Below are 14,171 nucleotides of genomic sequence, written 5' to 3' on the forward strand. Positions count from 1 at the left end.
CTTTTGGGAGCTTCTCAGGTGCAATCAGAAACTGCCACCATTAGGCAGAGGGCAGAGAGGAGAAAGGCGGCCACTCCAGGTTGGTAGGTGGTGGGTTTAAGAAGCAAGGGAACTTTTCAAGGCTTTTCTTTGGGTTTCAAGACACCTAGAACTCTGCACCCACCTTCCAAATTTTAAAAGTTTAGATCGGGGCCTTAACTGGGTTCAGTCATACACACACCATCTAATACTGCAAGCTATCTCAAGGCCATGTCCAGCATCTGGGAGGGGCAGGAGAATGCACATTCCCAGGACTAAGAGGGTGAGGAGCCTCCCAGGTCAGGTCAACCTATCACGTTCACAGGCTCTCCAGCTCCAGTATCACCCCAGCCTTTCCCCAGTGGAGTCAGCTTCCTGCCCCATTCCTTCCCCCTCCCTGAGGGACATGGGTCAGAAGCTGGGCTTTGAATGTCATGTTTATGCCCACCCAGGAAGGAGCGCCCCAGCCCTGATGGATCTCCCAAGGCACCTGCAATAGGGCAAGTGCCCGCTCCCTCCATCCCTCTGGCTGGCAGATCCTGCCACACTGTTGCTTAATCCTGGGCTAGGAAGGCACGGAGCACAGCTGTGCTGTGAGTCTTGGTGTGTTCAGAGAGAGCGTTTGCCCTCAGGTGGGGCAGCCACCACTTAGCCCTGCACCCTTATTGTATCCCAGAGAAGCAGTCCACATGAGTCCTGGGGGAGGGGTGGGGAGGCGAGCGACTGAATGGTCATGGAGAATATGGGCACTCCCCCAGTCCAGTGGGGTGGGCCTGTGACAGGATTGCGCTCCCACACCTCCATCCCATCCCCTGCGTAGCCTCGGACCAGTATGGGGACAAGTGAAGGTTGCAGAAATGACTTCAACTCTTTGCTGAGCAGGGACTCTGATCCGGAGCCCCTGTTGTTGGCTAACTGTGTGCAATAATCCCAGCTTATGTGGGGAGACCAGAGTGGCCGGGGCTGAAGTGGGGGGAGCAAAAGCCATATCAGGGCTGGGCTTGGGGGTAGGAGGAGTTCCCTGGAAAAGGAGATGGGAGCTGAGACCTGATGAGCGTTTGGGGCAGGAGGAAAATCCTGGTAGCGAATCCTGTGTAAAGGCCTTGAGGTCAGAGAGCAGGCCTGGCTTTTCCGGTGAAACAAGAATTGGCTGGAATAAGATCGAGGTGGCTTGTGAGCTCACTGTGAACGCTGTCACCCCAGGCAAAGGAATGGGAATTCATTCCTCCAAGGAAGGTGCCGAGCGTCCCTACTCTGCATGAGGCTGTGTTTAGGAACTGAGCTGCAGCTCTGAGCAAACGGCTCCTGAGCTGGAGGACTGTGGGAGACGAAAGGGGATCAGGAAAGACACTTGGACAGGCGCTGGCACCAAATGAAAGCCTGGTTCGTGTGAGCAGGTTTATTACTACGACGCAGCACAAGTGTGTGTGTGTGAAGAGCCCCAGGCAGGGAGCTCCCACCCTCTGCCCACCCACCCAGAGCACTGGGCCCGGGACGGCTCTGCCAGGTGGTGCAGGGTGCTCTCTGTGGATGGGGAAAGGGAGTGGGACGGTCTCTCCAAGGTTGGGGTGCTGTGGGCCGTGGGAGCAGACACAGGTGGTGCTGGGGCTCTTGATCGCTTAGATGTTTGGGTGGCTGCCCAGAGGGTCCCCCCACCTCTGCTGTCGGGGGTGCAAGGATGGCTTGAACGCGGCAGTCCCTCTAATAGTACAGCTCCTGATCCCACCAGCCTGGGGGGGAGAGAGAGAGAGGAGACTCAGGGCTGCGAGACGTGGGTCAGAGGCACCAAGGGCTCAGAGGTATGGATCAATGGAGGGTCAAGGGCTTGGAGGTCAAAGGTCAAGGGCAGCTGTTCTGAGGCTCTCCCAGCACCCCCAGCCCCAGGCCCTTGGTCTCCACACTCACTTCCTGGGCAACAGCGAACTCCCAGTTTCCGAAGCTCATCATAGACGAAGATGAGGAGGCCAAAGGGCATGGGGACCAGCCACCACTGGTACCTGAAGGCCCAGGCGAGATGACAAGGTGAAGGCTACGCTCAAGTCTGTGTCCCTGTGCCCATCCCCCTACTCGCAGCTCCCGGCCCCTCACCGGATGGGCATGAAGTTGAAGATGTTGGGCATTCCGGGGCAGTAGCAGAGGAAGCAGCCGATGCAGACCTGGAACACGATGGCGATCACCAGGATCTTGTTCCTGTGGGCGGGTGGGGTGGGACAGGCTCAGACCAGGGGGGTTCAGGACAAAGACAGGCCGCAAGGAGCGGGGACCACATGTCATCAGCAGCAGGGAAAGCAGGGAGATGCTTCAACAGTGGACTCGGGTCCTGTCCCATCTCCCCCTTGGATAAAAACGGAGGGGCCGGGGGCTGCGGAGGCAGGTGGTGGGAACTGGAGCAGGGCTGCGAAAGGAGTGCCGGGGCGGGGGCGGGCCAGCTGGGGACACCTGAAGAAGCCCTGCTGGAAGGCGGAGAGACGGCGTGTCTTGCGGATGAGGACATCAGCAATCTGGCACATCTCAATGCTGATGAAGAACACGGTGTAACAGGTGTACTGCTGGTACAGGCGCTGCCCGAACGTCTGCAGCCAGAGGGGAGCAGAAGCAGCCTGAGCTGGGATGGAGACGGCCTGTGGCCATGAAGCCCTCCCATCAGAGGCTGGTGTAGGGGAGAGGAGGGAGAGGATGTCTCTCCCAGGTTTGCCGGACCCTGGAAGTTGGCGGGCGGAGGGGGGAGGGTGGCTGGAGATCGTGACCTTGCAGAGATTAGACATCACACCTGGGCACATGGGCGCTCAGGCCAGTCGCTCTCACAATGAAGAAGCACTACAGCCTTTCCCGCACACGGGAAGGCACCTGGGAAAATAAGAGTCAGACTCCTATGGCCGAATTTGCAAAGTCCAGTGACTCTGATGCCCAGGCAGATGGCCAAAATGAGTGACGTGGGCCAGAAGGGCCTTTGGGGAAGAGGACGCATGCCCCATTTAAAAAGAGCAACCACTACTCCGACCGTTTCTTCAATGTAACTGTTTAGAATACCAGCTAATTGTGAGGAACACACACTATGCTTCAGGCCCCACGTGTTACACATGGATTACCGCACTGAATCCCCCCAAAAAACCCTACGAGGAAGATCGGGGGGGGGGGCAGACTACAGTTTCCTCAGCATTCTTGGAAGGGCTAGCTAAAACACAGCCATCCAGGCCCCATGCCCAGAGGTCTGCGGTGGGAACTGAGGATTTGCCTTTCAAACAAGTTCCCAGGTGATGCTGTTGCTGCTGGTGTGAGGACCGCACTGTGAGGTCATGGAGGCAGAGAGCATCTCCACTTACAGATGGGAAAACCGAGGCACAGAGAGGCAGAGCAACTTGCCCAGGGTCACACAGCTGGTGAAGAATGCTGGCAGGCCATGAATCCAGGCAGCCTGGCTCCCAAGGTCTGCATTCCCAACTGTGATCGTCAATGTTTAAGGGGAACATCCTGAACTGTCACAGCACAGGGCAAACTAACAACCCCTGCTAGCCAGATCTCGACTCTCCGGGCTCCAAACCTTCATTAAAGGCGGCCACGCAGGCGAATACTCTGTAAGTGATGCCACAGTCACAGTGACAGCATCAGAATGCTGTCCATCCCAGAGATGACAGGGCACTGCCAGGCGAGGGGCTGCTGTGACCATCAGCAGCAGGAGGGCGGAGCTCAAGACAGTGGTGGGAGAGGCCCCAGAACCCACACAGAGTCCGGGTACCTGGGATGCCCCGGCTGAGCTCCATCACGAGTGGACAACTGGAAATGAGGGAGCCACGGGACAGGGGTGAGGGGCTGGGGCTCACCCACTCCTGGCCGTAGCTGTCCTGCAGATCTTGTAGGTGGTGGTTCTCCCAATATGGTCGCAGCCCCACACACAGCAGTGGGAACCAGCCCTCCTGGGCCATGGCCGTGAAGTAATCAGTGAAGCCAGCAAATGACTGAATGGCACCTGAGGGGCAGGAGAAGTGACATGGGGAGACAGAGATGGAGACCCAGACAGGGACATGGAAAGACAGGGACACAGATGCCACAGAGAGAGGGTTAAGGACACAGGATCACAGACAGACAGGGCCAGACACAGAGAGACACAGAGACAAGGATCCCAAGAGTGAGCAACAGGGGATGGAAGAGACAAGGCAGAGAGAGACAGAGAAGGGACACGGGGATCACAGCAGACAGACTCAGGAAACAACAGGGACCCAGGATTGAATGCCAACCCCACGATCCAGAACAAGCCACAGCTCTGGTTAGAGACTCCAGGGCAGGTGAGAAGCCCTGTAGGAAACCCGGGGGTCCCTGGCCCCACGGACACTCACCGATCTGGAAGTAGGAGTAGGCAGCCAGGGGCTCATTGACCAGCCGGTCACGCTTCGGGTTCCGGGGACGGAGATGCATGATGTCACTCTCTGCCTTCTCATATGCCAGGGACACAGATGGGAACTGGCCGGGAGTGGAAAGTGTTGGGATTATGGGTTTGCCCATCCCCTATGTGTCCAAGTGCCCTCCACCAGGGCAACCCCCACCCCAGTGGAGAGAGACAGGACTGAGCTTGGGAAGCAGGTGGCCGTGCAGGCACACCTGCCCGGACAGCACAGACCAGCTGGCCCCCAACAAGTCCATGTTGCCACGTCCCTCCACAGCTGTGTCCACATCTGACCAGCTGTCCATCTCCATCGGAACATCTGCCACTACCCACCCCTTCCTCCCCTACTGTTTTTTTGTCCTTGTCTCTTGTCTCTTTCTCTGTGACTGTCTCTGCTTTTGTATCCATGTGTCCTGTCTCTCCCCGTCACTCTCTCTGCATCTCTTCCATCTCTGTGCTCCCCACCACTGTGCTCCCCATCCCCCACCCCATCTATCCATCACAGCAGAGTGGCCACAGTGTGGCCTGGTCAAGAGCAGAGGCCCTGGGGCCCAAGACTGCCTGGGCTCCAACCCCAACGTGTAACTTATTTGCTGTGGGACCACTGCTCAATGGTGATGACAAATAAATAAAGCTGCTCCATAGAGTGTTTCTGAGGACAAAATTAAGGAAATTAATGCCAGCCTGGCCCAGAGAAGACATTAGGCGAGTGCTGCTGAGTAAGAAAGTCAACATGGCCACGCCCCTGGCTGCATTCATGCCTGTATCTGTCGTTCTGTCTGTCTGTCTGTCTGCCCTGGGGCCTGACAGCATCTGTCCACGGCTGTTGAGGGATGTCTGCTGTGATCCAAGTGTCACCAGAGATATGTGTGTGTGTGTGTCTGAGGGTCCTTATCTGAGTCCATAGGTCTGTGCCAACCTGAGTGTCCACCTGCGTGTCCATGTCTATAATTTTGTCTGGGACCACCCGCCGGCCTGCCTGCGTGTCCCCGTCTGGCTTCCTTTGCACACTGCGTCCAAGGGCATCGTCCATGACGTCTGTGGGCAGTCAGGGGTCCGTGGGCCCCAAGCAGGGTTGGGGGGTCGGGAGACTCACGATGTCGGTGCAGAGTTCTATGAAGAGGATGGTGATGCAGCCAAGGGGCAGGGGCACGCTGACGGTGATGTAAATGAGGTACGGGGTCAGCTCAGGGATGTTCTTGGTCAGTGTGTAGGCGATAGACTTTTTCAGGTTATCAAAGATCAGTCGGCCTGTGCAGGGGGTCGAGGGGAAGAGCGGGCACCTCAGCCTCCTCACCACCCACCGCCTACTGCGCCCACATCACCTCCCCTTGGCCCCCATCTCCACCCTGGCACAGACCCTGCTCCACGCCTGTCACAATGGAGGCAAAGTTGTCATCCAGCAGGATCATGTCTGCTGCGTTTTTGGCAGCGTCCGAGCCAGCAATGCCCATGGCCACGCCGATGTCAGCCTTCTTCAGGGCTGGGGAGTCATTCACACCATCCCCCGTCACAGCTACAATGGCACCCTGCGGGGCAGGGGCGGGGCGGAGAGTCAGGGAGAGGCCCACGGAGGGCCAGCCTAGCCCACTGGGCCGCCTCCCTCTGCAGAGCCGTACCAGGCGCTGGCAGCTCTCCACGATCACCAGCTTCTGCTGGGGACTGGTACGAGCAAACACCATCTCGGGGTGAGTGCGCAGTGCCTCGACCAGCTCTGACGGGTCCATGTCCTTCAGCTGCATGCCATTGATGACGCAGGCACGGGCATCCCTGGGAAAGGGGGGTATCACCAGGGTCACCATCTACGTGGGCTGTGGGAAGAACCACGGGGAGGGCAGCAGCATCCTTACTTCCTATTAACTTGGTCCACAGGCACACGAAGGCGAGTGGCGATGTCCTCCACGGTCTCGCTGCCTTCCGAGATGATACCCACACTGGCCGCGATGGCCTTGGCTGTGATGGGGTGGTCACCCGTCACCATGATCACCTGTTGGGGAGGGGACCATCAGACCCCTGATGCCTTCAGTGCAGCCCACCCCCAGCCCTCCCTGGCGGACCTCTACTGATGACCCATTCGCTCATTCAACCACTGAAATTCAGGGACAAAAGAGACGAAAATCTCTGTTCTTGTGGAGCTGACCCTCTTGTGCGGGAGACAGAAGAGACACAAATTAAGGTGACAAATGATACAGCATGTTAGGAGAGGGGGAAAGGAAGCTGAGTAAAGGAGATGGTAAATGGGTGGAAAAAGTGGTGTCGATTTTCATTATGTCCAGGGAAAGCCTCATTGAGAAGGTGACAACTGAGCGGAGGTGTGAAAGAAGTGAGAGAGTTGGCCACATGACAAATGGAGGGAAGAGTGTTCCTGGCAACAGGAACAGCCAAGGTGAAGGCCTGGGGTGTGAACATGAGTGAACTGTTGGAGGAACAGCGGGGAGGCCAGCACACTGGAGAGCAGTAAATGAGAGGTGTGGGGCTAAGGAATCAGCTTAGAAAGGTAACAGGATCCAACCCTTATAGGGCTTAGAGACCATGGAGAGGACGTGGGTGTTGTTTGCCCAATCTTGGCTCCCCAACTCTTGATTTGTCTATCAGGGACCACCCCCTTCCCTCAGGGTTAAAGGTTGGTCTCTGGCCAAGAATGGGCAAGTAAGCCCAGAGCTGGTCAACTAAGGTATCCCCATCCCCCCAGCCACAGTGACTGGGTTCAGAAAGGAACCCAGGCACCAATCTGGGACAACAGCAGAAGAGGTGCTCTTTTCTGTGGAGTGGCTAAATAGGTGGGATATAGGTTGGGGCTTCTGGGGGGTGATCATCTTTCTCCACCCAAATAAATGAACTAGTTGAGAATAAAGCCACCAGAGAGAAAAGGAGAACCGAGACATGGAGAAAGGCAAATTCCTAATGACACTCAACTCCTAGATCCAGCTATACCTGAAGCTTCAGTCCTCAGAACTTTTCAGTTTTGTGAATCAGTATATCCCTTTTTTGGTTCAAACGACTTTCAGGGAGTTCTCTGTCACAGGGTTCCTTGCCCCCAGATACCGTCATTATCTGTTCTCACCCCTGCCCCCTCCTTTCCCTGGTTGCATACCCGGATGCCTGCCGTGCGACACTTGAGCACGGCGTCAGGGACGGTGGCCCGGGGTGGGTCTATCATGGATACAAGTCCCGCAAAGCACAGGCCACTACTTGGAAAGTTCATTGCCTCCACGTCGAAGGCATAGCCAGGCGGGTAGTCCTTCTCACTCAGGTACAGCTGGCAGAAGCCTGACCAGAAAACAGGGAAGTCAAAGAGAAGTCCTGGGCAGACACTTGCCTAGCATGGCCAGGTGACGGGCAGAATCACCAGGCCCCTCACACCAAGCACCTACAGATACCTGACCCTGTCCTGAATCCTTCACATGATCAGTCTGTCCTCACCACCAACCAGGGAGGCTATTAGCATGCTCATGTTGCAGATAGGGAAACTGAGGTCTAGAGAGGGAACAATCCTTGCCAGCGGTCCCACAGCAAGTAAGATGAAAGATCCAGAACTGAACCACAGGTTTGCGCCTCCCAGGTCGAGGCAGTGGTTAGGGAAGTTTAGCAGTCCGGACAAAATGTTCAGGGAGGTCAGAGGTCAGGACAAGGACTGGAGAGTCTTGAGTTGAGGCTGGGACTGGGGAGGGTCAAAGGGTCAAGAGGAGGACATTGAAAGGTGGAAGTAAAAGTGATGGCAGGTCAAAGCTGGGGTAAGAGCTGGGAAAAATCAAGGGATGTCAGGTCAGGATAAGGAAGATCCCAGGGAAAGGACAGGTGGGGAGGGCCTGGGTCAAGGTAGAAATTGAGGATGGGAAAGTGTCAGCCCTGAGACAGGGAAAGTCAAATGTGAGTGTGTGCACTTGGACAGGTTAGCTGTCAGCCAGGGAACTCAAAGGTCATGGTCAGGGGTGGGCCAGGAAGGTTGGGCAGGTTCTGTGCTAGCTCCTCCTCACCCACAGGTTTACCATCTACTGTGGGGGCTCACCGAGCCCCGGGGGTCTCACCAAGCACACGTTCACCCAGGCCTCCCAGGCTAAGGTAGGCAGTCTGGAAAGCCTCGCGCCATTGCTCGTCCAGCGGCAGCTCCTGGCCCTTGATGAGGATGGAGCTACAGCGTTCCAGCACGCGCTCGGGGGCGCCCTTCATCACCAGCACGTGTCGGGGGTCCCGCGGGTCCTCCAGTGTGTGGATGGACAGCTGCAGGCGAGGAAGGGAACGGTGGCTAGGAGGCGGGCCGGGGGCGGGGCTTGGTAAAGGGACGGGGCTGACGGCTAGAAGGTGCCGAGGGTATAGAGGCTGCTGTGTGGCTGGGGTGAGGCGCTAGCGTGCTGAGCATGGCTTTGGTGGGGATTGAGGGTTAGGGGCGCAGTAAGAAGCCTGGGGGCTGGGATTGGGCAGAATTAGGGTCGGAGTTGGGCTGGGGCGGGATGTGGATTGCGAGCCACCCCACGGAAGGCCTAAGAGCCCCAGCTAAGGGACTGTGAGCGTCCCCTGAGCGCAAGTGGGCAGCGGCTGTGGGAAGAGCCGGAGATGTGGGTGCTTGGAGAGGGAGGAAACAGAGAGAAGACCCGCGATAGGTCAGCCCCGAGTGTGGGTGGGGCCTGAGGTGGGCGGGGCCGCCCCGTGGGCGGGGTGGGGCGCGGCGGGCGGACACCTGGAATTTGTTGGTGGAGTTGAAGGGGATCTCGCAGACTTTGGGGAAGCGCTCGCGGTACCCCATGGCATTGCCCAGCGTCAGCTCCGAGAACTTAAGCAGCGCCGTCTCGGACGCGTCCCCGATCACGATGCGCTGGAAGCGGGGGCCGGTGTCAGGGGCGAGCCTGGCTGCACCATCTCCCAGGTTTCCCCGGAGTCCCCGGGGATCTCACCTTGGGCACCGGCACCGCGTCCTGGCCGGACTTGAAGGCAGCGCGGTTGCACAGGGTGAGCACGCGGCATAGCGCCCGCCAAGTCTCTGAAGACTGGTCAAATGTCTGCCCTGGAGGCCAGGCGTCCAGGCTGGGACCAAGCGTGGTGGGCCCCAAGCCCGGAGCAGCATTCTCCCATACCAGAAGCGGGCCTCTCCCCCTAGATTCATGAGAAGGTCCCCTCCCAGACCTGGTGGGACCCAAACCTCTTCTCATACCCCGGGGCTCTTGTCTCCAGAGCCAGTATTGAATTTCCTAGGACCTCTGATACCATGCCACTTTGCAGACCTGCAGCTTCATAGACCCTGTCCCTGATCGGGAAGGATCCCCTCTCCATCCAGGCAGAGCCCTCCCCAGAGTTCCCTTCCCAGTCTGCCCTCTACCAGATCCTGGCCCAGCCCGGTTTCCGCCCACCACCGCACCTGACTGGTCTTCCGTAGTGTCCGCAGTGTGAATGTGGTTGTCAAACCAGAGATGGGACACGGTCATGCGGTTCTGAGTGAGGGTCCCTGTCTTGTCCGAGCAGATCACTGACGTGGAGCCCAGTGTCTCCACGGCTTCCAGGTTCTTGACGACACAGTTCTTGCTGGCCAGCCGCTTGGCTGTCAGGGACAAGCAGACCTGTCAGAAGGGGGGAGAAGCGGTTAGGGGGCGCAGTCCTTGCTTCTGGTCCTCCTTCCCTTCTCCACAGTGCAGGGAGCCTTGACCCCAGCCACCATACTATGTACACAGCATCCCTCCGCAAAACCCATGCTTTTCTTGCCTCAGCCTTCTTCCCAGCCTGTGCTTGCCACCTGGGATGCCTCCCCAGTGGGCCCGGATGAAGGTAGCTCACTAGGCCCCTCACTAAGCTGCCGGAGCTGAGGTTCTCTAAGTTCTCTCATCAACACAACCACACTGAGAAAACAAACATCCTCCGAGCCTTCTCTGGGGCTGGTCTTTCCCTGGGTGCAGACTGTGGAGGGCTGCCCACGCTGGGCCTCAGCCTCCTCTGGTCAAGGACAAGGCCTCTTCACCTGTGAGTCCTCAGCATTCAGTCTAGGGTGCGGCCCAGAGGGGCCTCGGTGAGTGGTGGCTGAGTGGGTGGATAGGTGGAGAGCAGGGGAGGGGGGAGGATGGCTGAGGGAAGGCACAGGCGGGCAGGTGAGTGGGTGGGGACGGCCGGAGCTGATGGAGGCAATCCTGGGAGAACGCACAGAAGGATGGATGAGCCTTTTGGCTCTCTGCGCCTCTCTTCTGTCTCCCCCACTCACCGTGACAGTGGCCAGCAGCCCCTCGGGCACATAGGCTACCACGATGGCCATGAAGAAGACCATGGCCCGCAGGAATGTGTAGCCAATGCACATGGCCACCACAAAAAATGTGGCGCCGAAGAGGATGGCCAGGCCCGCGATGATGTCCACAAAATGTTCGATTTCAATAGCGATGGGCGTCTTCTCATTTTCCACTCCCGATGCCAGGGACGCAATGCGCCCGATGATGGTGCGGTCACCCGTGTTCACCACCAGGCCTTGTGCTGTGCCTGCAGTGGGGCCGAGAGGGCGCCTCAGGGCCTGGCAGGTGGCAGCAGGGCTGTGTGCATCGTGGGAACTGTAGCCGGTTGGGGGGTGGGGGGAAGGCGGGGAGGCGGTGTGGCTCAGTATGGGGCGAAGAGGGGCAGGGAAGACAGAATGGTCAGCTGGGGGAGGCAGGCGGGGGCCTCACGGACCCTCAAGGCACATGGTGGAGAAGAAGGCGATGTTGCGGGTCTCCAGTGGGCTCTCGTGTGTACACTCAGGCGAGCGGGTCTGCGGCTCAGACTCTCCGGTCAGTGAGGAGTTGTCCACCTTGCAGCCCTGCGCCTGGAGGATCCTTATGTCCGCAGGCACTCGGTCCCCGCCTTTCATCTCCACTAGGTCGCCCACCACAAGCTGATCCGCGTTGATCTGGAACTTGTCCCCATCTCGGATCACTGTTGCTTGCTGTGGGGCAGGGGCACAGAGTTGAGCTGGGCAGGGGATGGGGGTGGAGGTTGCGGAGTGCAGGGGGAGGTGGGGAGAGGCAAAGGGGGAGCGTTGAGAACCCAAGGGGCAAGCCAGAGGCCACGGGTGCAGAGCACCTTGGGCCTGGTGGGAGGGCCCACACAGATGCCAGGAGCCTCACTGTGCCTCCTCCCCCAAGTGCAGACCCAGAACTGACGTGACCGGGCTGCAGCACCCACCTGGGGCACCAGGTTCTTGAAGCTGGCGATGATGTTGGTGCTCTTAAACTCCTGGTAGTAGCCAAAGCAGCCGGTGACCACGACCACGGCAATGAGGGCCAGAGCCAGGTACAGCTGGGTAGAGGAGGGAAGGGGGCTGGGTGGATGAGAAGGGGCCCGAAGCTCCCCGCACAAGGGCCCCTGCCTGCTCCCTGTCCACTGGTGTTCTTGGGCTCACCTGGGGGTTTTCCCTGCTCTGCTAGAAAGTCACATGTGCTGTTCCTGGAGTCTCTTCATGTCCCTTTCTCAGCTTCCCTGTATTCTCAGTGTCCTGTACCCTTGTCCCCTGTGTCCCATATTCTTTGCATCCCGGATCCTACCTCCCCTGTGTCCCCATATCCTGTGGCTTTGCGGTGGCACAATTCACCTTTTCCTGTGTCCTCCAAGTCTTGTGCTCCGCATGTCACTATCCTTGGTCTCATGTTCTCATGCCCTGTACCCTGTGCTCCAGCTTTTGTACTCTGTATTGTCATCATCTGCTCGCTGTCCTCTGGGTGCCTTAGGCCGTGTCCCCATTTCCATGTTTGTGTGCTGTCGATCTTATGGTGCATACCCTGAGGACTCCACGATCATGTTCCACATTCCAAGTCCCTATGTCCAGTGTCTCCCCACGTCTGTGTACCTCTAAGTCTCCATCCTGTGTCATATGTCCTGTCACTTTCAAGTGCCTGTCCAATGCCACATGTCCCTAAGTCCCCATGTCCCTTATTCCGACCTCTTGTCCTGCATCTCAATATTCTCTGTCTCTGTGCTTCCTTATCTGTGTTCTGTCTCTCCTGAGTCCAATGTCCCCATGCCCTTGTGTCCCATGTCTGAGTCCCATGTCCCCAGTGCCCTTGGTCTGTCACATGTCGTCTGTTTCCCAGTCTCCTGTCTTAAGGATCACATTTCCATGTCTTTGTATCCCCACCTGTGTCCATCATATCTGAGACACATTCTCCAGGTCCCCTGTGACCTGGGTCATTGGGGCTGCCCCACACCTCAGTGTCCTTCAGTGCCCATGACCCATGTCTTGACTGAATTTTCACATCTCCATATCCCCATCCTGTGTCCCTTGCATCCTGAGTCCATGCCCAATGTCCTCTCTCCTCCAGGTCCCTGTGTCCCATATCAGCCCGCAGCATCTGCCACTCACATTGTCGTCGGTGGTGAGGTCACCCTCGCTGGCCTGGATGCCAAAGGCGATGAGGCAGATGGCGGCAGCCACCCACATGAGACACTGCAGACCACCTGCCAGCTGCCGCGCGAACTTGACATACTCAGGGGTGCCCCGCGGCGGCCTCAGAGCGTTGGGCCCGTCCCGCAACAGCAGCTCAGCGGCCAGGCCAGCAGACAGGCCCTGGGGATGGGGCAGGCGGTCATGGTGGCTGCTAAGGGCTTTCCTTTCATCACACGCTCCTCCATGAGGGGAGCTCTTCTGCCTCCTTCCCCATCCCCCTGGCCCACCCCCGTCTGTCTTGTTTCTCTTCATTTCTGTGTCCATCCTCACCTCCGTCCTGCCCCTTCCCCCTGCCCTCCGCTGTGTCTTTCTCATCTTTTTGCCTGGCTCTCTCTTCCTGTTGTCTCTGCTCTGTCTCTCTCTTTTACCTGTCCCTGTCTCTCTGCCTCTTTTTATTTGCTTCTCCTACTCCATCTCTCTCTCTGTGTGGTCCTTTCCCTTTCTCTCTAATGCATTTCTCCCTTTTCTCCCTCTCTCTCTCCCTCTCTCCCCTTCTCCGCACGCACCCCCACCCCGCACCCAGCTCACCTTGGTCGCACTGGTCTGATATTTCTGTTCCAACTCTGCCACTGACAGCTGGTGGTCGTTCTGTGGGGAGGGGCAGGACACTCACTGTCCAGCTCTCACCAGCCACGCTCCTGTCCCCCGCCCAGGCCCCCAGCCCCACGCTCACGATCTCCATCTCCTTCTTCATGTTCTCCAGCTTGTCCTTCTTCTTGCCTCCTTCCTTGCCTGCCTTCTTCTTGCTCATCTTGGCGGCCATGTCCCCGCCAGGGCCAGGACCCAGCTCTACCGAGTACATCTCGTAATTCTCCTGGGGATGGGAGGAGGGGGGAGGCATCAGATTCCACTGCAACTCCTGCCTCCAGCCTCCATCCCCCCGACCCCTGACTCTGGCCCCCACTCACTGCCTTCCCCATGGTGCCCGGGGCAGCCACCCTCCTTTGCTCAGACAGAGCCTGGGGTCTGGACCAGCCCTGATATACACAGGGAGGGAGGGGGTGGAGCAAGACAGGCCCAATTGGAACTGATTGCAGGGCTCCTTGGGGTGACCTCCAGGCCTAAGCAGCTCGGGCATTAACTACTAGGCTGCCCCAACCTGCCCAGACCCATCTCTACCTGCCACTAAGATCAGGGGCTCTCTGAGTAGGTCCGTGGTAAAAACAACAAGAATATCAAGCATATGGTGCTCATTGTGTGCCAAGCACTGGGCTGGGGGCTTTCCTGTAGTAACTAATGGAACCTCCCAACAACCCTCTGAGGCGAGTACCATTCTTACCTCCCTCTACCATAGTGATGGGGAAACTGAGGTGCAGGGAAATTAAGTCACTTGCTGGTTGTCCCCAAGCTAGGATGGGAAAGAGTCAGGACTCAGAACCAGGT

General features: G+C 58.1%; 1 protein-coding gene across 1 annotated transcript; it reads right to left on the bottom strand.

Annotated features, from left to right (window-relative positions):
- Positions 1-1,421: 1,421 nt before the first annotated feature.
- ATP4A (ATPase H+/K+ transporting subunit alpha) lies at positions 1,422-13,721 on the bottom strand. The gene is made up of 22 exons (XM_044256338.1): positions 13,697-13,721; positions 13,462-13,602; positions 13,317-13,376; positions 12,705-12,908; positions 11,531-11,644; positions 11,039-11,291; positions 10,584-10,852; positions 9,753-9,951; positions 9,292-9,401; positions 9,078-9,212; positions 8,428-8,620; positions 7,494-7,669; positions 6,250-6,386; positions 6,019-6,169; positions 5,760-5,928; positions 5,496-5,650; positions 4,353-4,476; positions 3,840-3,985; positions 2,458-2,591; positions 2,107-2,208; positions 1,924-2,015; positions 1,422-1,748 (listed from the first exon to the last, which is right to left on the bottom strand). The coding sequence occupies exons 1-22, from the start codon at positions 13,706-13,708 to the stop codon at positions 1,720-1,722; spliced, it is 3,105 nt and encodes a 1,034-aa protein (XP_044112273.1). The 5' UTR covers positions 13,709-13,721; the 3' UTR covers positions 1,422-1,719.
- Positions 13,722-14,171: the final 450 nt, after the last annotated feature.

This window comes from Neovison vison, chromosome 7, assembly GCF_020171115.1.
Source record: "Neovison vison isolate M4711 chromosome 7, ASM_NN_V1, whole genome shotgun sequence".
Lineage (NCBI taxonomy): Eukaryota > Metazoa > Chordata > Mammalia > Carnivora > Mustelidae > Neogale > Neogale vison.